The 27,872-nt window shown below is 43.1% G+C and overlaps 1 protein-coding gene across 2 annotated transcripts in view; it reads right to left on the bottom strand.

Annotated features, from left to right (window-relative positions):
* FAM227A (family with sequence similarity 227 member A) overlaps positions 1-27,872 on the bottom strand; it is a 166,852-nt gene that overhangs the window by 18,477 nt on the left and 120,503 nt on the right. For both annotated transcript variants that reach the window (XM_077278628.1, XM_077278627.1), the window contains 6 exons: positions 18,953-19,082; positions 16,773-16,868; positions 15,108-15,217; positions 10,592-10,676; positions 6,527-6,588; positions 4,269-4,484 (listed from right to left, as the gene is read on the bottom strand). In XM_077278628.1, coding sequence (XP_077134743.1) covers positions 4,326-4,484; positions 6,527-6,588; positions 10,592-10,676; positions 15,108-15,217; positions 16,773-16,868; positions 18,953-19,082 — 642 coding nt within the window. In that variant the 3' untranslated portion in view covers positions 4,269-4,325. The remainder of the gene's footprint in view (positions 1-4,268; positions 4,485-6,526; positions 6,589-10,591; positions 10,677-15,107; positions 15,218-16,772; positions 16,869-18,952; positions 19,083-27,872) is intronic.

Raw genomic sequence — 27,872 nt, 5'->3', positions numbered from 1 at the left:
CTGACTGACTGAGCGCCGGTCCTAACAGCAGAGCGGTGACGTCACCGCTGTGCTGTGCTTTCACTTTCACTTTGCGGCGCTCAGTCAGTGTGGGAAGCAGACGGCGGGGGATGCGAATGTATGTATGTACTGTTTGTTTTTTTTACATTTTACACTGGTAACCAGGGTAAACATCGGGTTACTAAGCGCGGCCCCGCACGTAGTAACCTGATGTTTACCCTGGTTACCAGTGTAAAATATCGCTGGTATCGTTGCTTTTGCTGTCAAACACAACGATACACGGCGATCGGACGACCAAATAAAGTTCTGAACTTTGTTCAACGACCAGCGATATCACAGCAGGATCCTGATCGCTGCTGCCTGTCAAACTAAACGATATCGCTAGCCAGGATGCTGCAACGTCACGGATCGCTAGCGATATCGTTACAAAGTCGTTTCGTGTGAAGGTACCTTTAAGGTACCTTCACACGAAGCGACGCTGCAGCGATAGCGACAACGATGCCGATCGCTGCAGCGTCGCTGTTTGATCGCTGGAGAGCTGTCACACAGACCGCTCTCCAGCGACCAACGATGCCGAGGCCCCCGGGTAACCAGGGTAAACATCGGGTTGCTAAGCGCAGGGCCGCGCTTAGTAACCCGATGTTTACCCTGGTTACCAGCGTAAAAGTAAAAAAAACAAACAGTACATACTCACCTGCGCGTCCCCCAGCCTCTGCTTCCTGACACTGACTGAGCTCCAGCCCTAACAGCACAGCGGTGACGTCACCGCTGTGCTTTCACTTTCACTTTAGGGCCGGCGCTCAGTCAGTGTCAGGAAGCAGAGGCTGGGGGACGTGCAGGTGAGCATGTACTGTTTGTTTTTTTTACTTTTACGCTGGTAACCAGGGTAAACATCGGGTTACTAAGCGCGGCCCTGCGCTTGGTAACCCGATGTTTACCCTGGTTACCAGTGTAAAACATCGCTGGTATCGTTGCTTTTGCTTTCAAACACAACGATACACAGCGATCGGACGACCAAATAAAGTTCTGGACTTTATTCAGCGACCAGCGACATCACAGCAGGATCCTGATCGCTGCTGCGTGTCAAACGAAACGATATCGCTAGCGAGGACGCTGCAACGTCACGGATCGCTAGCGATGTCGTTTCGTGTGAAGGTACCTTTAGTCTATTCCTTCATTAACAGGAAATTTGCATTTTAATAGATATGCAAATTAGGCTGAAGTGCTTTCAGCATTTGGAAGCTCTTCCCATGCCTCTGCTCCTGCCATATCTAATCCCTGCCCAGCATTGCCCTCCTCTGCTTGACTTAGGCCCCTTTCACGCATCAGTTTTTTGCCGTTAGTCACAATCCGTTGGCTCGACGGATCCGTCGCAGATTGTGAAAAAGTGATGCGACGGATTCATTTTTTCATTGGATCCGACTAGCGGATCTGGCTAATTGGTTCCTAAATAAATCTGAGCATGCTCAGTTTAAAAAAAACGGAATCCGTCTCTGGATTCCGTCATTTGATGGTTCCGGTGCCCATAGGCTTCCATTCGAGCAAACAACGGACGGCGACGGATCAGTTGCTATCCGATTTTTCGACGTACACAAAAAAGTTACTTTGTCCATTGTCTCCGGCCGCTGGACAAACAATTTTCGACGGATCCGGCGAATGACAGATGAAACGTGAGGCCATCCGTCGCTAATACAAGTCTATGAGAAAAAAACGGATCCGGCAGCATCAGTCGCCTGACTCGTTTTTTTTTTTTAAATTCGACGGATTGCGACTGATGGCAAAGAACTGATGTGTGAAAGGGGCTTAACAGTGCTTTGATGTGTGACTTCAAGCAAAAGAACGGTCAGTCAAGGTTGAGGAAGCAGCGGCGATGGAGGGGAATAGACTTGGAGTAACTGAGGTTCAGGAAGAGCTTCCATGATACACGGAAAGGACTTCAGTCTCATTTGCATATTTAATCAAATGCTGACTGCTCATTAACGGAGGAACAGACTGGCCATGTAAAGGCATTGCTGAACTTGTATTTTCAAAAGCTACATGCGCATCTAAATGTTTTAATTTTTATTTCATAAATGAATAGCACACATGAAAATAAGCAACTTTGTAATATATCTTATCAGAGAAATCTGCTTTCTCTGCCACAATTGATCAGTCATTCTCAAAATTCTCAATTGTGAGGTAAAATCTGTATTCATTGAAGACAAACTGGTACATTACTGAGATGGAAGATACTGATGAGATTCTATACAGATAGGATGAGGGAAGAGCTAAAGGCAGAGTTCCTCCCGCCTCCTATCCCACCTATCTAGATAGGATTGTATCAATAGCAGCTGCCATCTCCTATGTAATAGGAGGGAGGAGCTAAAGGCAGAGTTCCTCGTCGCTTCTCTCTCCCACCTAGATAGAATCCCATCAGCATCAGCAGCCGCCATCTTCCATCAGTAGCAGCCGCCATCTTCTACCTCAGTAATGTAGCAGTCTGTCTACACTGAATAGTCTGATGCACTGCTATGTAAAGCATAAACAATTGGATGATTCAAGTCTCCTAAGGGGACTATTAACCCCTTTCCGACTTTGGACGTACTCAATATGTTATAGTCAGCTGGTACTTACATACTAGGGGATGTAAGGAGTTAAGAAAACTAAAAATGTATGTCACTACTTATACATACAAGATTATTACCTCATATACAATATTTCTGTCCAGCTATCCTGATTCCTGACAGCAACAGTTGGTCTACAGCAGTGAGAGAATTCAGCAGCAGAGGAGAGACACTGAAACAAAGTTGTCTATTAACTAGATGGCGGGAGCTTGAGTTTATTCTATGAATCCACTCGGTCTCATGAGTTCTTTCACTAATGGCTGGACTAAAACTATGAAAAAAAAATTATACAGCCATTGTAAAATACATATACCAGCCTCATCACATATAAAATATTTTTTTTTAAAGCAGCTTTTGTTTGTGAAATCTGGTGACAGAAAATCTTTAGGTTCCCAACGTGGACTTGTCTTAAGGACGTTTTTTTTTTTTTTTTATAAACTGGCTAACAAATGATATGTGATAAAATAATAAAATACCCATCACTTACATATGTAAATCTTTTGTGCTCCATCACTTCAGTTGCACTGGTCCCCTCCAGTCCAGCACCTATGTCATGTCTATCGCTTATGTGACTGCTGCAGTCAATCACTGACCTCAGTGAATACTCAGAGCCTATGTCATAACTCCTCATGGATCACATTCCAATACCCCAATGAAATTGTTCTATACTATACACATGAAGTGGTTTGATTTTAAAGTTTTATATGATTTGGATACATTTATATTGTTGATATCGTATACCCAACACACTAAACATAGATTGGGACTGACATATGGAAGATACAGCGCCAGTTCCACTGAGACTGCATATAGAGGAACTGTGACTGGTATTGAGGTAATTGGACGTATTTATTATCTCACTTTTTCACTCATTAATGGGTACACCAAATACAGCACTAGTCCTAGTGCGACAGCTGATTGATGGACTGTGACTGGCGTTGAGATAACTTGACTTACTGCATATCTTGCCTTTTGACTGACTAACGAGTGCATTAATTGATCTGTTTTTACAGTGTCAAGTTTTTTCTCGTTTGTTCTTTGATGAGACCTTTTAAATTTATTAATGATAAGTTACATTTTAGGTGATACTTGCTGGCTCCCATTGTTCACAATATTCTGACATATTTTTTTTGATATTCAAGTTTCCCACGCACCCATAGACCTGTATAGGTAAGTGCGATGTGATCATCGGATGCACTCACGCATGCTGCAATTTTTTTTCTCATGCTGAATCGGCATGAGAAAATATCAGCTCTACACTGCCCCGTAGTATAACACTGGTCCAAGTGCAATCCGATAAAACATCTCACAGCACTCAGCCGTGTCATACGACAGTGTGAGCGAGCCCTTGTTGGAGAAATATTGCGGTAACAGCAGCATTATGGAACAAATGGAAATATCATTGTTTGTGGAAACTCCATATGACCTGAGATAAAGTCGTTATCATAAGCATAAATTACTGTGAGTCCTAACATATGTCATCCTTTCCCTTGAAATGGCCTCTTTATATGATCAAAAATCTGTGTCCAACCATAGGTTTAATGGTTTAAAAAAAAAAAAAAAAAAAAAATATATATATATATATATATATATATATATATACACACAAAAATGAATAAACTACTAACTATAAAACTAAACAATTACATTAAAGTGGACATGAACCTTTTTGTGAAGGGTTTGGTATGTGCTTCTGAGCCTTGGTCCCGTGCACTAGGACGCTCACGCCCGTTTCTGAGCCTCGGTCCTGTGTACTAGGACGCACACGCCTGCTTGTGAGTCCGCTTTCTGTTTTTCCAGGTAATATTGAACCAGGGGACTATGTCCATGCAGGTTGAACGCCATGTGTACAACATTTGTTGTATGGGAAGCAGAATGAGACTGCAAGTAATAAAGAAAGTGGTTAGAGAAATTTTGAAAACACAAATACTTTTTAAGGCCAGTTTCACACGTCAGTGCCTCCGGTACGTGTAGTGACAGTTTTCTCAAGTACCCTAGACACTGACACATGTAGACCCATTCAAATGAATGGGTCTATGCAGAGGTCAGCGTGTTTTAACGGACCAAACAGCCCACACACGTCCACACGGAGAACAGTGTACACTGTCCTCCTTGCGCACAGATGGCCACGGGGGAAGCAGCGCTACTGTAAGCCGCTGTCCCCTGTGTGTGGTGCTGAAGCTGGCTCTCATCCATTGTCCCCTGCTCTGCCGGCAGCAGCGCGAGCAGGGGACCATGAATGAATGAAACGTCACCAAAGCTCCGCTCCCTGCATTTCATTTATTTCCCAGTTGTTTACAACCATGAGGGGCCGCATTAGCAGCGCTCTCAGTTGTAAACTGTAAATGCCCCAGATATGGATTACTGCATGGGACTTGACTGTACGGCGGACAGGTATGGGTATATTGTTGGTTTTTTATTTTGACTTTTTTTCCTGGAGATCAAGGGCTTCGCTTGCAATGGCAGAAGAATAAAGATGGAAAAACTGTGTGTATTGTTTTATTTCATTAAAATACTTTTTTCTTACTGGGTGTGTGTGTGTTTTATTAACCCTTTAACAACTGTGAGCTTAGTAATGGATAGGTGTCTTATTGACACCTCTCCATTACTAAGCCGGCTTAATGTTACCTTACCATAGAAAGGTGACATTAACCCCTCATTACCCCATATGCCAATGCTACAGGGCAGTGGGAAGAAGCGGGCAAAGCTCCAGAATTGGCGCATCTAATAGATGCGCCATTTCTGGGCAGCTGCGGGCTGCTGTTTTTAGGCTGGGTGGGGCCATATCCATGGCCCCTTACCAGCCTGAGAATAGCAGCCAGCACCTGTGAGTTTTGCCGGGTTGGTTGTAAAATATAGGGGGGACCCCACGTCGGGTTTTCTTTCATTCATTCTCCCTGGCTTGCGCTGATCGCCAGCCAAGCAGAGGAGAACGGATGACAGTCGCCTTCAGCACCACAAGTAGGGGACATTGCTTACTGCAGGGCTGCTTCCCAGCAGCCGTCCGTGTGGTCCTGATGCGGCACACGGCTGCCGCACGTGTGCCACACGGATGTATCACACAGACATGGATATCTCCTGTACTGTGTTTAATGGTACCGGAAATATCAGAACGTGTGAAACCAGCCTAAGTCTGTAGATAGTTATAACTTACTTGAAGAACCTCTAAGGAGTTGTTCCCGTGAAAATAAGTTATCACCGATCCACCTATGTGTTCAGTGGATGTCTGACCACTCGGAAACCGCACTGATCAATTAGTAGAAAGCAATATTTTTATCCCTGACCGGGAACTTTTATCTGCCGTTATATTTATTCTCAATTAGGCTGCCAGGAAGCCCCAAAGGCAAATAATAGAGAACAAGCTGAGCACGTGCCCTGCCGTATCATTAGGGGAGAACAGCCTCATTCTGCCAATCATTGAAGGGGTCTCAGTGGTTGGACTCCCACCGATCAATAGATCATAGGTGAAAGTCATGAAAAATAATGTAACTTTTTACCATAATTATGTAGAAATCGCTATAAGAGCATGAGTGTGCAGTAAAAAAATCCATTTTCAGAGCAAGTTGTACACAATCAAAAGTAGACAAATTGACTAACAAATGCAAATCAGTCGGGTCTGATCTCATGGAAGAGTTACTGTACCACAAAATGCTGAAAAGGTTAAAGGTGGGCACAGCCTCACTCAACACAAATATACTGGGCGAGTCCCCAGGAATGGAAGTCATGATGTCCCATCCTTCAGTCACCTGACAACTGTACCAAGGTAAATGATTGGCTGTAGAGGGCAATGGGATCAGCATGTCCTGCCTCGGCCCATCCATGGACCATGCTTTTTATCACCCAGCTTCCGACTAATTGCCTGGAGTCTTGCTGACCAATGTTATTAGGAGCGGGCAGATGGAATAATACATTGCTACTTTTACCTCTTTAGTTTGAGTTCTTCCTTTCTCTTTCTTCAGCTTTGCTACTTTTTTTGCTTTGGAATCTACATTGTTTAAAAAAAAAAAAATTAAAATCAAAATGGACTAAAACTCTATATTACATTTTAATGAAACATTCTCCTTCTGTAGTTGATACAGAAAAAAAATGCATTTTCACAAAATAAGTTTTGTCATTTCCTTAACTGTGTTTGACTGGATGAGCAATTTCCAGTTTTAAGGCTCGTTCACACAACCATATTTGTGAAAAAAAGAGCGCACTCGGATCAATGTTATTCAATGGGGCAGTGCAGAGGAGCAATTTTTTTTTCCCATTGACCAAACCAGTGTGTGAAAAAAAAAAAGTGTGAAAAAAAAAAATCACAGCAAGCACTAGTTTCTTCCATAAAACAAATGAGACTCGCCAATTCAATTGATTGGGTGCGTAAAAAAAAAATCGGATGCCATACAGAGCCACAATAGTATCAATTATTTACATTGCAATTCTATTACGTAGGAAACAGCTGCTTTGTTTTTGACACTTACTGGTATTTGGCTTTGACAAAGCTTCGTATGTGGAGTACATTCGCTTTCTGCAGCGGAAACGCACTAAAAACGATTATGCATTTTTTTTACCTGTGGATTTTCACCATCTACAGTAATGTAATTCCATGGGGAAAATCTGTACATAAATGTCAGCGTACCCGCCAGAGAAATTGGCGTTGCTAATTTCAAACACGCACAGGTCAGTTTGCGCTATGTAAAAAAAAACAGCACAGAGGACATGATATTTCTATAAGTCCCTTCCACATTGCTGGAACATTTTTTGCCCTGTAAAAGTACACAGCATGAAAAACTTAGTTGGGTAATTTAACCTGAAAGTCTGATAAATTGACTCTTGCTTGCAGCAAAGCACAGTATTATATGCCCCCTTCACATGTCCGTGTATGCAGAACGTGTGGCATCCGTTATTTCAGATGCCAGATATACCCAACTATAATCTATGGGGCTATTCACATGTCTGTGTTTTTACATGGACCGTGTGTCCATGCAAACCACAAGGAGATGTCTGTTTTTATACCAGCAGCACAGATGACAAGGACCAATACAAGTCAATGGGTCTGTGATGGCATTCATATGTCGTATGTGTTTAACATTGCAAAGTATAAGAGAAGCTTTGGAATTGATTTTTCTTAAGCCATACCAGAAAAACAGATGGTACACTGATGGCACACTGGTCCAAAGCACTGATGGCACGGGTACTGTTTTTTCCGGTACCGGTATTATATGGATGTGTGAAGGGGCCTTATAATGTAAAATAGTAAAATCCAGAACCAAGACTAAGCTCAATTAACAGATTTGGCAAGGCTCCTTGTTAAAAATCAACATTCTAGTAACATATTGCAAGCTAAAGTTCATTTTGACATTGCTTGCTGAAGTTTATTTTTTTAACCCCTTAACGACCGCCGATACGCCTTTAAACGGTGGTAGTTAAGGTACTTATTCCTCAGCGCTGTTAGCTGAGAAATAAGGGTATAGCGCCCCCATCATCAGAAAATCTCCAGAGTCTCAGCTACTGGGGGTAGCTGAGACCCCGGAGAACATGATCAGGGCCGGTGTTTATGGTCCCCTGTCACATGATCACCGTTATTCACCGAATAACGGCGATCACATAAAAAAAGTCACATTTAGAATTAATTTCTCTCTTCTCTGATAAGAGCTAACATATCAGAGAAGCGAGAAATAGGGTCCCCCAAGTTCCTTCGGTAGTTCCGCCATCCCCAGGTCCCTCCTGCTCCATCCCCCGGCCGTCCGCATCATCTACCTTGGAAAAAATGGTGGGGCATGCGCAGTGTGTCGGCCGAGATCTGCCAGCAGGTACCCAGCAACAATAGGGAATTTTTCCTATTGGTTCTTTTTAATCACTGTAATAGACCCTCTCACAGTGATCAAAAGAAAAAAAACAGTAAATCAAACCCCTCTTTTTAAAGGGAACCTGTCACCCCCAAAATCGAAGGTGAGCTAAGCCCACCAGCATCAGGGGCTTATCTACAGCATTCTGGAATGCTGTAGATAAGCCCCCAATGTATTCTGAAAGATGTGAAAAAGAGGTTAGATTATTCTCACCCAGGGGCGGTCCCGGTCCGGTTCTGGTCCGATGGGCGTCGCGGTCCGGGGCCTCCCATCTTCTTACGATGACTTCTAACCTCTTTTTCTCATCTTTCAGGATACATCGGGGGCTTATCCTACAGCATTACAGAATGCTGTAGATAATCCCCTGATGCTGGTGGGCTTACAGTAGCTCACCTTCTATTTTGGGGGTGACAGTTTCCCTTTAATCCACTTATGTAAAAATGATAAAATAAAAAAAAGTGCTCCTCACTGCCATGAGCCCAAACAGTAGATTTCCCCCACAAATGGTTATTGGCATACTCAGGAGAAATTGCACAACACATTTGTGGTACACTTTCTCTTTTTATCATTGTGAAAATAAAAAAGTTTGGGTCTAAAGTAAATTTTTTCTGAAAAGAGTTAAATGTTCATTTTTTCCTTCCACATTGCTTCTGTTCTCGTGAAACTTAATAAACTTCTTGAATGTGGTTTTGAGCACCTTGAGGGGTGCAGTTTTTAGAATGGTGTCACTTTTGGATATTTTTTATCGTGTAGACCCCTCAAAGTCACTCCAAATGTGAGGTGGTCTCTAAAAAAAACAGTTTTGTGAAATTTGTTGGACAAATGAGAAATCGCTGGTCAACTTTTAACCTTTATAATTTTCTGACAAAAAAAATGATGTTTCTAAAATTGTACTGATGTAAAGTAGACATGTGGGAAATGTTATTTATTAAAGGGAACCTATCACCCCGTTTTTTTCAGTATGAGATAAAAATACTGTTAAATATGGCCTGAGCTGTGCATTACAATAGTGTAGTTTGTGGACCCCGATTCCCCACCTATGCTGCCGAAATACGTTACCAAAGTAGTCATTTTCGCCTGTCAATCAGGCTGGTCAGGTCGGATGGGCGTGGCTTCTTCCCCCAGATATTGCGTAGTTTTCCGTTGGTGGCGTAGTGGTGTGCGCATGTCCAACGTCCCCAATCCTGCACGGGGGGGTGAAAATAGCAGCGATGTCCGTTATTCCATTGGTGGTCGGTGGGCGCGGCCATCTTCCTTTGGCCGCGCGTGCGCAGAAGCGGCGCTCTGCTGGCCGCGGCTTCAGGAAAATGGCCGCCGCGATCTCCATCTGCGCACGCGCGGCATCCCGCGGCCATTTTCCTGAAGCCGCGGCCAGCAGAGCGCCGCTTCTGCGCACGCGCGGCCAAAGGAAGATGGCCGCGCCCACCGACCACCAATGGAATAACGGACATCGCTGCTATTTTCACCCCCCCGTGCAGGATTGGGGACCTTGGACATGCGCACACCACTACGCCACCAACGGAAAACTACGCAATATCTGGGGGAAGAAGCCACGCCCATCCGACCTGACCAGCCTGATTGACAGGCGAAAATGACTACTTTGGTAACGTATTTCGGCAGCATAGGTGGGGAATCGGGGTCCACAAACTACACTATTGTAATGCACAGCTCAGGCCCTATTTAACAGTATTTTTATCTCATACCGAAAAAAACGGGGTGATAGGTTCCCTTTAACTATTTTGTGTGACATGACACTCTGATTTAAGGGCACAAAAAATAAAAATTAGACAATTGCATAACTTTTGAAATTTTTTGACAAATTTCCGTTATTTTCATAAAAACCCACAAGTCATATAGAAGAAATTTTACCACTATCATGAAGTACAATATGTCACAAAAAACATTCACCGAATCAGTGGGATCCGTTAAAGCGTTCCAGAATTATAACCACATCAAGTGACAGTCATCAGAATTGTAAAATTTGGCCTGGTCATTAAGGTTAGAATTGGCTCTGTCACTAAGGGGTTAACTTACAGTTTAGTTACAAATCCCTTTCCATGACTGTCCAGTAATCTAGCATGATATATGATCTGATAACTATTGCATTTCACTGGTGCTGCATCAAAGGAGTTCTACTGTGTTATGATTAATTGTTACCTGGCAAAAATTGCAAATGTTCATTTGAAAGAGAGATAGTTGTCTTCTCCTTGTGTAACGAAGTCTGGTTCGCTGCTGACGAATTCTAAAGAATAAAAGATGAGCAAAAAAATTATCCAAATAAAATATAAAATTACTAAATAACTTGATGCAGATGGTATAAATATAAGGGCCGATTTAGGAAAGCTTTTACGTCAGTTGTGCAAAATTGCTGGCGTTTTCACACCAGTTTGACTCTGTTTTCATGCAGATAACTGAGGAGAATAAGGGATGGAGCGTGGCCATGTCCCCCTGTCAAATTCATCAAATCTGCTGGTGTTTAGAAAGCTAGAAAAGCTACTTCAGTCCTTGATTTCTGACCAGTCATCTGACACTCAGAGGAGGTGCCAGGCAGTGGCGTAACTTGAAACTCATGGGCCCTGATGCGAAAGCTCCAACGGGGCCCCCAAATATTTTAAATGTTTAATAGCAATAGTCTTTTTCTATCGGCCAAAGAGACTTTAAGGGCCCCCTAAGCTCCAGGGCCCGGGTGCGATTGCAACCCCTGCACCTGTTGTAGTTACACCCCTGGTGCCAGGTTCATTATGTGGCATGCACCTTTTAATTAATTCCGTGCCTTCTACTCCAGCATTATTGGCACAGCCTGAGCATGCCATACACCATTTATTTATTTATTTATTTGCCCCTAAATGTTCAGATTGTAAATATTCCATGTTATGTTATGTTAAAATTGCACCTATAATTTGTTTTTGTTTTTTTTTCTTCATAAAAATATTAACACTCTTGGGGTTTTTGGGTTTACTGTTGTGAATTCTGCTCTTGGGCTCCCTCCGGTGGTTGTTGGTGGTAGTGCAGTTGTCTTGGGGTTGTAATCCAGGGCAGGTGTTTCTGCTGATTGCAGCTCTATTAGGTATTTAGGTGTGCAGGATCCATGAGTCCTTGCCAGTTGTCCATTGTTTTTGGAGGGATTGCATCTCCCTCTGGCTCCTCATGCCCTGCTGCCAAATTCAGCTAAGATAAGTGTCTGGTTTTTTGTCTCTGTGCACACATGCAGTGTGCTTTGCAATTCAGTGCAATTCATTGTGTTTTTGTCCAGCTTAGACTTTGTTTAGATTTTTTAGTCATGCTGGATTCTCAGGAGATGCAGATATACTTTCTATGTCTTTAGTTAGATGTAGAATATTTGTATTATCTGCTGTGGATATTTTTAGGATTTTAATACTGACCGCTTAGAATTCTGTCCTATCCTTTTCTATTTAGCTAGAAGTGCCTCTTTTGCTAAATCCTGTTTTTCTGCCTGCGTGTGTCTTTCCTCTTATACTCAGTCAATATTTGTGGGGGGCTGCCTATCCTTTGGGGTTCTGCTCTGAGGCAAGATAGAATTCCCATTTCCATCTATAGGGGTATTTAGTCCTCCGGCTGTGTCGAGGTGTCTAGGACGTGTTAGGTACATCCCACGGCTACTTCTAGTTGCGGTGTTAGTTTAGGGTTTGCGGTCAGTACAGGTACCACCTACTCCTGAGAAAGTCTCTCATGCGGCTCCAAGGTCACCGGATTACAACAGTTTACACACTGCTCAAAAAATAAAGGGAACACTTAAGCAACAGAATATAACTCCAAGTAAATCAAACTTCTGTGAAATAAAACTGTCCACTTAGGAAGCAACACTGTTTGACAATCAATGTCACATGCTGTTGTGCAAGTAGAATAGAAAACAGATGGAAATTATTGGCAATTATCAAGACACAATAAAGGAGTGGTTCTGCAGGTGGGGACCACAGATCACATCTCAGAACTAATGCTTTCTGGCTGATGTTTTCGTCACTTTTGAATGTTGGTTGTGCTTTTACACTCGTGGTGGCATGAGACTGACTCTACAACCCACACAAGTGGCTCAGGAAGTGCAGCTCATCCAGGATGGCACATCAATGCGAGCTGTGGCAAGAAGGTTTGCTATGTCTGTCAGCGTAGTGTCCAGAGGCTGGAGGCGCTACCAGGAGACAGGCCAGTACACCAGGAGACGTGGAGGGGGCCGTAGGAGGGAAACAACCCAGCAGCAGGACCGCTACCTCAGCCTTTGTGCAAGGAGGAACACGAGGAGCACTGCCAGAGCCCTGCAAAACTACATCCAGCAGGCCACTAATGTGCATGTGTCTGCACAAACGGTTAGAAACCGACTCCATGAGGATGGTCTGAGTGCCCGACGTCCACAGATGGGGGTTGTGCTCACAGCCCACCACCATGCAGGATGTTTGGCATTTGCCACAGAACACCAGGATTGGCAAATTCGCCATTGGCGCCCTGTGCTCTTCACAGATGAAAGCGGGTTCACACTGAGCACATGTGACAGACGTGACAAAGTCTGGAGACGCCATGGAAAGTGATTTGCTGCCTGCAACATCCTTCAGCATGATCGGTTTGGCAGTGGGTCAGTAGTGGTGTGAGGTGGAATTTCTTTGGAGGGCCGCGCTGCCCTCCATGTACTCGCCAGAGGTAGCCTGACTGCCATTAGGTACCGAGATGAGATCCTCGGACCCCTTGTGAGACCATATGCTGGTGCGGTTAGCCCTGTGTTCCTACTAATGCAGGACAATGCCAGACCGCATGTGGCTGGAGTGTTTCAGCAATGCCTGCAAGATGAAGGCATTGAAGCTATGGACTGGCCCGCCCATTCCCCAGACCTAAATCCGATTGAACACATCTGGGACATCATGTCTCGCACCATCCACCAACGTCACGTTGCACCACAGACTGTCCAGGAGTTGGCAGACGCTTTAGTCCAGGTCTGGGATGAGATCCCTCAGGAGACCATCCGCCGCCTCATCAGGAGCATGCCCAGGTGTTGTAGGGAGGTCATACAGGCACGTGGAGGCTACACACACTACTGAGCATCATTTCCTTGTCTTGAGGCATTTCCACTTAAGTTGGATCAGCCTGTAACTTCATTTTCCACTTTGATTTTGAGAATCATTATAACTCCAGACCTCCGTGGGATATTAGTTGTGATTTACGTTGATAATTTTTAGGTTTTATTGTTCTCAACACATTCCACTATGTAATGAATAAAGATTTACAACTGGAATATTTCATTCAGTGCTATCTAGGATGCGGGATATTGGTGTTCCCTTTATTTTTTTGAGCAGTGTATATAAAAACTGGGGTAGAACCTTTGTTTTTATATTGCTCCAAATTCTTTGTTTGCTGGCATACAGATGAGAAATTCTGGCTACTGGCAGTTGCACTAAAAAAAAACAGAACTACCCATGCTCTTTAAATTCAACTTTAGCTAGTAAAAACTATAATGCCCCTTTTTATTCACAAAATGAAAAAAACAATTGCAAGTATTTCTGCCACAAATCTCCTTTCCATACAGTATATTCTCAGGAGTAGCACAAAGTAACAAAGAGTAAGGACTTATTCAGACGTCAGTTTTTTTTATGAGGAGAAAAACATACCAAGTTTCATCAGTGTTTTTATTCAGTATAATCCAATTTTTATCAGAGTTTGGTCAGAGTTTCATCAATTTTTTTTCAGATGAGAAAAAAATGTTTCTCCAGCTTCCCCTATGAACCGATCTGTGAAAAACAGATCACACAAGGAAGTTGTTCCATAGCTGTCCAAATTATTTTCATGGACCGATAGACCTACATTGGCAATTTTGATTTGACACTGAGATCAATATCAGACACGTTTCCAAGACTTTGCATGGACCACTTGGTCGGACAAAATAAAATCAGATTTGTGAAGAGCACGATAGACCATCATAGGAATGAGATTTGTCCAGGAAAAACACAGATAGTAATCATACGTGAAAAATGGACGTCAGAATGAGCCCTAACATGAAGAGAATATATAGATGAGTTACCATGAATTATTATATATGCAAATTGCCTCTTCTGAGAAAAAGAGGACTTAAACTCTACAGCGCCACCTATTGGAAGTAGCGATCCTACAAGTCACAATCAACCCTTTAACGAGTCGTGCAATATGACTTAGGATAAAAGCCAAATCAGTATCTCAATTCGCAGACACGGTGTTTCGGGCTGTTGGCCCTCGTCAGTGCGAAGTATGAGAACTGATTTGGCTAGGTGAGAGGCTCTGGACATGGGGTCTAAGGGGTATCGTTTCTCCTTATGGAGAGTGACATACCATCTCTGGCTTGTCAAGGTAAGGAGGCTTATTTGCCATACAATGCTCCTCTGGGAATTTAAATATGCAAATTGCCTCTTCTGAGAAAAAGAGGACTTAAACTCTACAGCGCCACCTATTGGAAGTAGCGATCCTACAAGTCCCAATCAACCCTTTAATGAGTCGTGCAATATGACTTAGGATAAAAGCCAAATCAGTATCTCAATTCGCAGACACGGTGTTTCGGGCTGTTGGCCCTCGTCAGTGCGAAGCATGAGAACTGATTTGGCTAGGTGAGAGGCTCTGGACATGGGGTCTAAGGTGAATTATTAGTGTGTTATGCAGTAAGAAACGTGACTTTATATCTAACTTTTTTCTTTCAACAAACCTTTCTAGATGGTTTAAGTACAGAACACTTTCTGGATCTAAAACCTAAAGTGGATGAAATTCCATTGAGCTCTTCTGCATTTGGTAAACTAAACCAAAGGACATCTGAATCTGTAAATGTGGGGAAAAAAACATAAAAGATGTTATAAAATGGTTAAAAAACAAAACTATTTTATGGGATGCATTTCGAATTGCAATCAGTTTTGACAACATTTTATAGAGCGTTTACAAGAGCAGGTTTAGTGTTGTCTTTTTGCCACAAATAGGGCAGAACTGAAGCCATAATAAAGTTGTGCAAAAAAAAAGTGGCAAAACCTGCTTGGACGAATATAGTTTAAAGGAAAATTTACAAAAATGGAATCTCATTTTGCCTAAGGCAAGGTACAATTTGTGTTGACCAGTGTTTCTCAACTCCAGTCCTCAAGGCCTCCCAACAGGTGATGATTTGTAGAAAATCCTATAGAGAGAACTGGTGGGAATTCCTGATGTCTTGCTAATAATTTCATCCTCTGTGCAATACTAAAGAAATCCTGAAAACATGACCTGTTGTGGGCCTTGAGAATCACTGTTCTAGACCATGCCAAGAACCCAATAAGACAAAAACCAAGCACATAGTTGGCATGCTTGGATAGATAGAACAGTGTTTTATGAGGCCATTATCACCAATGGTTTGTGCAACAAATTATTCCATGAAATCACAATCCTGATTTCTTTAAAAAGAACAAACTAAAAATTAAACACTCTGAAAAACAGTAAAGTCATATCATAATTACAACAAAAGTCAACATAACCACAAGCTAAAGAATAGAAATATATATTACTAAATAGGGACCAAATAAAATATTAATTCCATCTTCATAGGCTACGTTCACATTTGCGGTCAGCGCCGCAGCGTCGGGCGCCGCAGCGTCGCCGCATGCGTCATGCGCCCTGGGGGCGCATGGACATGCGTTGTGCTGCGTTTTGCGCCGCATGGCCGCAAGCGTTGGACGCAAGAAACGCATCAAGTTGCATTTTTTTTGCATCCAACTTTCGGCCAAAAAGGACGCATGCGGCGCAAAACGCAGCGTTTTAGCGTGCGTTTTGCCGTGTTTGTTTGCGTTGTGCGCTGCGGCGCCGACGCTGCGGCGCACAACGCAAATGTGAACGTAGCCATAGTTGGTTATTGTCGGATAGTACAAGCAATTTGCAATTTACTGTTTATTAAAATTTGCAACCAATCTCAAGATTTTAACATTTCTCTTTTGTTTACAACTGGTCACCTATGATACAGACCACCGCTCCTATCTAGCTTGTAAGCACTGCGGTGAAGGTGGTCGGGATTATGAGATAGCAGTGCACTAAAGCAATCACAGTCAGATTTACTGTAAAGCAGTGCTTTCAAGCTCAATGGAAATGAGCTTGTAAGCACTACGTTTGGCCACCACTTTCCTTTTAGGAAATCAGCTGTAAAAAATTAAAGTGTGTTAATATTTTATGGACAGCTGAAAATTTTAATAAACAGCAAATTGCCAATAAGCTTGTTTATACAGGCACGACCCGCAACAATACCCAACCATGAAGATGGGAAAGCCCTTTAAACTATTGGTTTGAAAACATTTTTAGCTCTTATACAAAAATTAGCACTGTCCACAAAGCAGCCTCACTTTCCAATAATAAAGCTCACCTTTCTTTTGCTTAACTTTCATATTTGTTGTGTTATCTTTTGGCTCCAAATTTAAATAGTCCCAGGGGTTATGGACTCCAGATATCGGACAAATTCCTTTAAATCAGTATTAAAGACACATATACATCATAAAAGTAATATCTTTTGAGAATTATAAACATACATTTAAAGACTGTCAACAGCACTCAAACGTCCAACGTGGCAATACTTTGACATTAAGACAGGGACCAGCTTTTATGAAAAACTCTCAGATCAGCACAGACTCATCGATTTAACATTGGTACAAGCGCAAAGCGATTTTTTTTTAATCACATTGCACTCGGCGTATTTATACACAGATGTGAGCAAACCGTCATAGACACATATGGGGTTGCAGGCTTCGGTCGGGAGACCTGCTGCCGGATTTGACATTTGCAGTCTATATACGGACTGCGAAATATGCTCATGTGAAGTCAGGGTACTGGTAGTTTTTATTCTTAGAAATAACTGTTTCCCCCATGATATCTGTGAGAACATTTTATCTACAGTGGCAAGTAAAGGTTTGGGCACCCCTGGTCACAATTATTGTTATTGTGAACAAGCAAGTTGATGTCAAAAAGGGCTAAAGTTACAGATGACACATTTCCTTTGTATTTTAGGCAAAAAAAAAATATATATGTTGTCACATTTTACATCTTAAAAATTACAAAATGGAAAATGGGCAGATGCAAAAGTTGGGGTACCCTGCATGGTTTGTACATAGTAGCACCCCATTTTGAAAGTATCACAGCTTGTAGACGCTTTTGTAGCCAGCCAAGAGGCTTTCAATTCTTGTTTTAGGTATTTTCATCCATTCTTCTTGGAAAATTCTTCCAGGTCTGTGAGATTCCTGGGTGGTCTTGCGTGTACTGCTATTTTGAGGTCTAGACACAGAAATTCAATGATGTTCAGCTTCAGCTTGCGTGTTTTTAGGTAGTCTCCTTATCATTTTTATGTATGATGTTATGTTTGCATCAAGAATTTGTTGAAATTTCATTGAATTCATTCTTCCCTCAATCCGTGAAATGTTCCCTGTGTCATTGGCTGCAAAAACCCCAAATCATGATTGACCCACCCCCATGATTAATGGTTGGTGAGATGTTCTTTTCCTGACATTCTGTCCTTTTTTGTACACACATACCTTTGATCATTGTGGCCAGATGCCAAAGACTTCTATTTTAACCTCATCGGTCCACAGGGCTTGTTTGCAAAATGCACCAGACTTGTGTAGATTTTTTTTGCAAACTTCTGATGCTGAATTTTATGGGGAGTACGCAGGAGAGGTTTTCTTCTGATGACTCTTTCATGAAGGCAATATTTGTCCATGTGTCTCTGAACAGTAGAACAATGTACCACAACTCCAGAGTTGGCTACATCTTTCTGACATTCTTTTACAGTCAAGAGGGGGTCCGATTTGCCTTTTTAACAATCCTACAAGAAGCTCTCACTCAGATCAGGACCTTCCATCAAATGACCGCAAGGACCTAAGGTCACATGACTCCCAGCGTGTACCACGGTCCTTCCAGGCATTGCACAGATAATTTCCCTTCAGCAGGGAACACTGAAGCCCTGCCTGGCTACCACAGCGGATCACCTTGCCACCATTCACACCTGTCAGCCATCTACCCCTTGGACGCACAATCATTTTCACACGCCCACTGAGGTTATGCAGGGGTGCATAACCTCCTAAGGTTAGTGGCTACACAGCTTCACCCACAGTCTATTGCTCCACTGGTCCTGCTCATGCGCATCCCTATCTTTTCTTTTGCATAGTCATTAACTTTAGGCTTTTTAGGGTTCATTTTATCTTCAGCTTGTTGAACTGTTCCCAATAACAGTAATTTTGACCAGGGGTGCCTGAACATTTACATGCCACTGTATAACGCATCCTTTCACTCCCTCCGAAGTTAAGTAAAATGATATGGTAAATGAGACAGATATTAGTCATGGTGCTCACAACACGGTACAAAGGTAGCACAATGTTGTCTTTATAAAAAGTCTACAAATCTTTTAAAAATCCTTCATTATACAGATGACTTCACATTCAATGTCACAATATAAATACAGTAAATAGATTGATCATTTTCAGTGCACATCTTATTTTATTTTTTTTTTAGTTGATGGATACATATAAAGTAAACTGCAAACCCGACATTTCTTACCTCCAAACCATTGCCACAATAGATTACAGAGCTCAGTTTTGAAATCATATGATTGGAATTGGTGCATCGATTGGGGAAAAGAAAAGCAAAAACTGCTGTATACGGCCTGGCTCAGAACAGATGGGAAAACCTGTTTGGAATGGAAGAATATGTTTAGGCCACGTTCACACGTTCAGTATTTGGTCAGTATTTTACATCAGTATGTGTAAACCAAAACCAGGAGAGGAACAATCAGAGGAAAAGTATAATAGAAACACGTCACCACTTCTGTATTTATCACCCACTCCTGGTTTTGTCTTACACATACTGAGGTCAAATACTGACCAAATACTGAACGTGTGAGCGTGGTCTTAAAATTGAACTTGCAGCAAAACGTCTGCCTCCTGTTCCTCTCAGGTATCCATAGTTACGACCACTAGCATCTAGCTAAGTGTCACTATATCAATGGTGGTAACCATGGATACCTAAGGTCTTGCAATGCCTGCACGTGAGGAGGAAAGACATAGCGAATCACAAAAACTATACTACATTTTTAATCGAAGGTATTTGCTAATATTATTATTATTACACCTACTACATATTGGGATTGGATCTTGGAGATGGGAATACCTCATTAACCCCTTTCCGACATCGGGCATATAATTACGGCAATGTCAGACTCCCTCCCTTTGATGTGGGCTCCGGCGGTGAGCCCACATCTTTCCGGGTGCATGTCAGCTGTTTTGAACAGCTGACATGTGCCCGGTACAGTTGCATGTGGAATTGCGATCTACCCGTGGCTATTAACCTGTTAAATGCCGCTGTCAAAAGCTGACAGCAGCATTTAACATGCGCTTCCGACAATCATGCCGGAAATCCGCCCACCAGTGACCCCCGTCATGTGATCGTGGGTCACCGGTGGGTTGGCATGACAACTAGAGGTCTCCTGGAGACCTCTATGGTTGTCACTGCTGACTTCCTATGAGCGCCACCCGGTGGTCGGCGCTCATAGCAAGCGAGCAATTCTACTACATACAGGTGATCTGATCATCGCCTGTATGTAGCAGAGCTGATCGAGTTATGGCAGCTTCTGAGCCTCCCATGGAGACTATTGAAGCATGTCAAAAATAAAAAAAATTAAGTTTTTAAAAAAAATAAAAAAAATAAAAAAGTTCAGATCACTCTCCTTTCGCCCTATTCAAAATAAAACAATTAAAAAAAATGAAACATACACATATTTGGTATCGCCATGTTGAGAATCGCCCGATCTATCAACAAAAAAAGGACTAACCTGATCGCTAAACGACGTAGCAAGAAAAAAGTCAAAACGTCATAATTACATTTTTGGGCCTAACCTTGGACTTGGGTAATAGAGGTATCTCAAATAGTTACCACAGATGCCAGTCCCACGGGGTGGGGAGCTCACCTGGGCAACAATGTCACTCAGGGAATCTGGAGGGGTCAGGAATACAAAGCTTCCTCAAACCAAAAAGAACTCTGGGCGGTGGGCCGCGCTCTATTATCTTTCCTTCACAAACTACAGGGGCATCATGTCAGGGTGTTTTCGGACAATCAGGTAGTGGTCGCCTACCTGAATCACCAGGGGGGGACCAGATCTCACACCCTTATGAAGGCCGCTTCCGAAATATTCAGTTTAGTGGAGAACAACTTCCTATCCCTTTCCTCACTACACATAAGAGGAGTAGAAAATCAGAAAGCAGACTTCTTAAACCGTACCCATTTAAGGCAGGGGGAATGGACTCTAAATCAAAGCGTCTTCGATCAGATCACAAAGCTTTGGGGGGTCCCTGTAATAGACCTTTTCACCGATGTAAAAAACAGGAAGGTAAAAGAATTTTGTTCCCTAGACCCCAGGGGGGGCCCTCGGGCACTGGATGCATTCACGATTCCCTGGACTCAGGGTCTTGCATATGCTTTTCCCCCTCCTATACTTAGTCTGGCAGTTCAGCGGAAAATCAGACAGGACAGGGCGAGAATCATCCTAATAGGCCCCTTTTGGCCGAAAAGGACCTGGTTTTCCTGGCTGAGGATGCTATCGGTCACCGATCCCTGGGTCCTTCCGGATCTTCCGGACCTCCTATCACAGGGACCGGTGCTCCATCCTCAGTCAGAGAATCTCCACTTCACAGCGTGGAACTTGAGAGGTCACTACTAAAAAGATGGGGCTTTTTGGATAAATTAGTTTCCACACTATTAAAAAGTAAGAAAACGGTAACCACCAAAATATACGGCAAAACCTGGAAAAAGTTTCTGTCCACCTCTGGGGTGAAATTACAAGATGGGGTCCAAATTCCTAAGGTGTTAGAATTTCTACAAAAAGGTTTAGACCTGGGCCTCTCAGTAAGCACCCTGGAAGTGCAAATAGCGGCCTTGGGGGCATTATACAGTGAAAACATAGCTGCTAATCCATGGGTAACACGGTTTCTCAAAGCTGCTATAAGATCAAAACCCATAAACATAAAAAGACTACCAACTTGGTACTTAAACCTAGTCTTGTCAGCTCTAACAGAACCCCCGTTCGAGCCTATAGATTAATTATCCCTTAAAACTTTATCACTTAAAACGGCCCTTCTAACAGCCTTAACATCTGCCCGTAGAATAAGTGATCTCCAGGCCCTATCCGCAAAACCTCCCTTTACACAAATCCTGGATGATAGGCAGGGTCTGTTCTCAGGATAACCCTATCTACCAAAGGTTGCGTCCAAATTTCATAGGTCCCAGGAGATAATCCTTCCTTCCTTCTGCCCAAATCCAAAAAATAAAGAAGAGGAAAAATTCCACACACTAGATGTGAGGAGGTGTCTAGCTCAATACTTAGAATCTACCCAGCGGAATAGGAAGGAAGGGTCTCTCTTTGTCTGTTTCCAGGGACCCAGGAAAGGACTCAAAGCCTCCAAGGGCACTATAGCACGCTGGATAACAGATGCGATAGCCCTGGCGTACTCGTCCACAGGAAACACAGTTCCCGAGGGGCTGAAAGCGCACTCTACAAGAGCTATGGCAACCTCCTGGGCCGAAAGGTCGGAGGTATCAATAGACCAAATCTGTAAGGCGGCCACCTGGTCATCACCTTCAACCTTTTTTAGACACTACCGTTTAGACCTAGCCTCTTCATCTGATTTAACCTTCGGAAGAAGTGTCCTGCAGGCTGCGGTCCCTCCCTAAGCAATAATCTCTGCAATTCTCTCTGGTACTGCTGTCATGGGCGACTGAGAAAAGCATAGTTACTTACCGATAACGGTATTTCTCAGAGCCCATGACAGCACCTGCTTATTCCCCCCCTCATCACGTGTACGGTGAGCACTTTTATTTAAATGAAGTGTGTTTTTCTAATATAGACACGGTGTATACCTGATAAGTAATATATTAAAAGTGTATATTTTTCTTGTTGTCACTAACCTGGAGGACCTCCGATGCTCTGTAAACCAAACTGATGCAGGGGAGAGGTACCGCCCTTTTATCCTATAGGTTTCCTGTCCCTGAAGGGCGGATCCCCTCTCTCTGGTAGTGCTTCATGGGCTCTGAGAAATACCGTTATCGGTAAGTAACTATGCTTATTTGATGTATATTGCTAGACTTATATTTGATTTAACCCCTTCGTGACATGCGCCGTACTAGTACTGCGCTGCCGGCACTGCATTTGTGCCAGCCGCAGTACTAGTACGGCGCACCGATCACCGCGGTCTCGCGCTGAGCGCCGCGGTGATCAGGTGCGGGTGTCAGCTGTATATGACAGCTGACACCCCGCAGCAATGCCCACGATCGGCGCTAGCGCCGATCGCCGGCATTTAACACCTCTGATGCCACTGTCAGTAGTGACAGCGGCATAGAGGGGGATCGCGCCGGGACGGGGGCTCCCTGCGCTCTCCCACCAGAGCAACGCGATGAGATCGCGTTGTTCCGGTGATCCGGAAGGAGTCCCCGGATCCAAGATGGCCGCGGGACTTCTTCCGGGTCATGAAATGACCTGGCTAGCTGGCGCCTGCTGAGAGTTGCTGAGAGCAGGCGCCGGAAAGCCTCCTGAACTTGCCTGTCAGATCGCTGATCTGACAGAGTGCTATGCACACTGTCAGATCAACGATCTGATCTAATACAGTGATGTCCCACCCTGGGACAATGGTAGAAAGTAAAAAAAAAAATAGAATGTATAAAAAAAAATAAAAAATTCCCCAAATAAAGAAAAAAAAACCATTTCCCAGTAAATCCATTTATTTATGTAAATTAAAAAAACAATAGAAGTACACATATTTGGTATCGCCGCGTCCGTAACGACCCGCTCTATAAAACTATCCCAGTAGTTAACCCCTTCAGTGAACACCGCAAAAAAAAAAGGCAAAAAAACAATGCTTTATTATCATACAGGCGAACAAAAAGTGGAATAACACGCGATCAAAAAGACGGATATAAATAACCATGGTACCGCTGAAAACGTCATCTTGTCCCGCAAAAAAAAAGCCACCACACAGCATCATCAGCAGAAAATTTAAAAAGTTATAGCTCTCAGAATAAAGCGATGCAAAAACAATTATTTTTTTTATATAAAATAGTTTTTATTGTGTAAAAGCGCCAAAACATAAAAAAATTACATAAATGAGGTATCGCTGTAATCATACTGACCTGAAGAATAAAGCTGCTTTATCAATTTTAGCACACGTGGAACGGTATAGACGCCCCCCCTAAAAGAATTTCAGGAATTGCTGTTTTTTGTTCATTCCGCCTCCCAAAAATCGGAATAAAAAGCGATCAAAAAATGTCATGTGCCCGAAAATTGTACCAGTAAAAACGTCAACTCGTCCCGCAAAAAACAAGATCTCACATGACTCTGTGGGCCAAAATATGGATAAATTATAGCTCTCAAAATGTGGTGATGCAAAAACTATTTTTTGCAATAAAAAGCTTCTTTTAGTGTGTGATGGCTGCCAACCATAAAAATCCACCAAAAAACGCTATAAAAGTAAATCAAAACCCCCTTCATCACCCCCTTAGTTAGGGAAAAATAATACAATTTTAAAAAATGTATTTATTTCCATTTTCCCATTAGGGTTAGGGCTAGGGTTAGGACTAGGGTTAGGGCTAGGGCTGGGGTTAGGGTTGGGGTTAGGGTTTCAGTTAGAATTGGGGAGTTTCCACGGTTTAGGCACATCAGGGGCTCTCCAAATGCGACATGGCGTCCGATCTCAATTCCAGCCAATTCTGCTTTGAAAAACTAAAACAGTGCTCCTTCCCTTCCGAGTTCTCCTGTGCGCCCAAACAGTGGTTCCCCCAACATATGGGGTATCAGCGTTCTCAGGACAAGTTGGACAACAACTTTTGGGGTCCAATTTGTCCTGTTACCCTTGGGAAAATAAAAACGTGGGGGCTAAAATATCATTTTCGTGGAAAAAAAAAATTATTTTCACGGCTCTGCGTTATAAACTGTAGTGAAACACTTGTTGGTTCAAAGTTCTCACAACACATCTAGATAAGTTCCTTGGGGGGTCTAGTTTCCAATATGGGTCACTTGTGGGGATTTTCTACTGTTTAGGTACATCAGGGGCTCTGCAAATGCAACATGACACCTGCAGACCAATCCATCTAAGTCTGCATTTCAAACGGCGCTCCCTTCCGAGCTCAGCCGTGCGCCCAAACAGTGGTTCCCCCCCATGTATGGGGTATCAGCGTACTCAGGACAAATTGGACAATAACTTTTGTGGTCCAATTTCTCCTGTTACCCTTGGGAAAAAAAATTGCGGGCTAAAACATCATTTTGTGGAAAGAAAAAATGATTTTTTAATTTTCACAGCGCTACATTCTAAACTTTAGTGAACCAATTGGGGGTTAAAAGTGCTCACCACACATCTAGATAAGTTCCTTAGGGGGTCTTCTTTCCAAAATGGGGTCACTTGTGGGGGGTTTCCACTGTTTAGGCACGTCAGGGGCTCTCCAAACGCGACATGGGTTCCGATCTCAATTGCAGCCAATTTTGCTTTGAAAAGTCAAACGGCGCTCCTTCCCTTCCGAGCTCTGCCATGCGCTCAAACAGTGGTTTATCCCCATATATGAAGTATCAGCGTACTCAGGACAAATTGCACAACAACTTTTGGGGTCCAATTTATCCTGTTACCCTTGGGAAAATAAAAAGTTTGGGGCAAAAAGATCATTTTTTGTGAAAATTAATATGAAAATGTTTTTATGGCTCTACATTATAAACTTCTGTGAAGCACTTTGTGAAGCACTTGGAGGTTCAAAGTGCTCACCACACATCTAGATTAGTTCCTTAGAGGGTCTACTTTCCAAAATGGTGTCACTTGTGGGGGTTTTCACTGTTTAGGCAAGTCAGGGGCTCTCCAATCGCGACATGGGTTCCGATCTCAATTCCAGCAAATCTTGCATTGAAAAGTCAAATGGCGCTCCTTCCCTTCCGAGCTCTGCCATGTGCCCAATCAATGGTTTACCCCAACATGTGGGGTATCGGCGTACTCAGGACAAATTGTACAATGAATTTTGTGGTCCAATTTCTCCTGTTACCCTTGGTAAAATAAAACAAATTGGATCTGAAGTAAAAATTTTGTGAAAAAGAAAAGTTAAATGTTAATTTTTTTTTAAACATTCCAAAAATTCCTGTGAAGCACCTGAAGGGTTAATAAACTTTTTGAATGTGGTTTTGAGTACCTTGAGGGGTGCAGTTTTTAGAATGGTGTCACTTTGGGGCATTTTCTGTCATATAGACCCCTCAAAGTCACTTCAAGTGTGAGGTGGTCCGTAAAAAAAATGGTTTTGCAAATTTTGTTGCAAAAATGAGAAATCACTGGTCAACTTTTAACCCTTATAACTCCCTAACAAAAAAAATTATGTTTCCAAAATTGTGCTGATGTAAAGCAGACATGTGGGAAATGTTGTTTATTAACTATATTATGTGATATAACTCTCTAATTTAAGGGCATAAAAACTAAAAGTTTGAAAATTGCTAAATTTTCATAATTTGACAACTTTGTTTTTTTCACAAATAAATGCAAGTCATATCGAAGAAGTTTTACCATTATCATGAAGTACAATATGTCACGAGAAAATAATGTCAGAATCACCAGGATCCGTTGAAGCGTTTCAGAGTTATGATCTCATAAAGTGACAGTGGTCAGAATTGTAAAAATTGGCCCTGTCACTTAGGTGAAAACAGGCTTCGGGGTGAAGGGGTTAAAGAGTAACTGTTGTTTTCATTTTTATTTCATAAATCAATAGTAGACATGAAAATAAGCAACTTTGTAATATATCTTATCAGAGAAATCCGCTACTTTCTCCTCCTGGACTGATCATTAATTTTCAAAATTCTCATTCACTGGTAAAATGTATATTCAGAGAAGACAGATTATTACATTACTGAGATAGGAGACAGTTACTACTGACAAGATTCTGTTATAGAAAAGAGGAGATAGACAGAGATCCTCCCCTCCTTCCACATAGATGACCGTTGGTTTTTATAACATTCTATCTCAGTAATGTAATAATCTGGCTTCACTGAATACAGAATTTACCTGGGAACTGACAACTTTGAGAATGAAAGATCATTACAGGAGGAGAAAGAAGCAAATCTCTCTGATAAGTTATATTACAAAGTTGCTTATTTTCATGTGTACTATTGATTTATGAAATACAAATTAAAATGAAAGTTACACTTTAAAGGGAATCTGTCACCTCATTTTTCACATATAAGTTGTGGCCACTGCCATTAGGGGCTTATCTATAGCATTCTATAATGCTGTAGATAAGTGCAGCACCCCAGAGTCCTGGTTGTTGCAGTGCTGTGGCTCCGCCACTACGGGGAGCTATGGTGCGTCTGATTGCACTAGGGAGTTTCTCTGATCAGGTACACTCACACCACACTTCACACTCCGGCCACCAGGGGGGGTGGTCCTATCTAGTAGGCCACTCCTCACAACTCTGGTAAAACTGGGGGTTGGACAGGAAGACAGGGAGAAGTAGCTGGGAAGAGCTAGTGAGAGGACCTGTCAGGGATGGGATCCTGGCAGACTCCTCAGAGCAGAACTAACCAGTAAACAACGGGAATACAGAAAAGGAGAAATACCAGAAGGGGTCTTGCTGTTAGACCGAGGCAACATCCTTCTGAGGCGCAAACAGTCGGTGGCCGGAACGCCGAGCAAGTAAGAGACTTTAAGTACATTGCAAACCACGGCAGGGCAGCTAACGACAGGTTGGCTGTCTCACTTAACACCTAAGCAGACAACGGAGGCAGCTGTGGGAGAGGGGCGACTCTAGGGTCCCGGAAGAACTCCAGGCCTACCCCGTCATACGGGTGCGTCCTACCATATCAACTGGAGGACGGAGAAGGAACAGTAGAGACAGAAAGAAACAGTTGTGAGGACTATCCCGGGAGCTCAGCAGGGAAGAACTACAACACACAGCGCTAGAAGGTAGATACTGATTCCCACCTGTAAAGAGAGCTCCTGATGTGTCGTTGGACCGGCCGGTCTCTGAAAACCCAGTTAACAGCGCTCTGGACTGAGGTCTCCCACATCTTCAGTAAAGAGGTAAAGAGACTGCAACCTGGTGTCCTCGTTATTTACCGCGACCTGCACCGTTAACAGTACCTATTTATAACGGACGTCCCCCACTGACAGACAGGGCCACGGACCGGGTCTAGCCACCGTGACAACCCCAGGACTGAGATCCCAGAGGCCCGGCTCCGGGTACCCCTCGGCCCTGCGGCGGTGAGGGGGCGCTCCGCAATCTTGGCGTCACGAACAGGATCTACTTAAGCCTGAAGAATCACGTCATGTGTGCCTTGGAACTGTGATTTATTGTGCTTGAACTGTAGCTTTATTGAGAGACTGTGTGCTACTGCTTGCCGCGGAAAGTTACCGCCAAAATTCGCCATTGCCGCGCGCGGAGGGAGGAGCCTTAGCTACGTGGGCGGGATCGGCCA

Source organism: Ranitomeya variabilis, chromosome 8, assembly GCF_051348905.1.
Source record: "Ranitomeya variabilis isolate aRanVar5 chromosome 8, aRanVar5.hap1, whole genome shotgun sequence".
Taxonomy (NCBI): domain Eukaryota; kingdom Metazoa; phylum Chordata; class Amphibia; order Anura; family Dendrobatidae; genus Ranitomeya; species Ranitomeya variabilis.
This window is presented reverse-complemented; position numbering and strand designations above follow the sequence as displayed.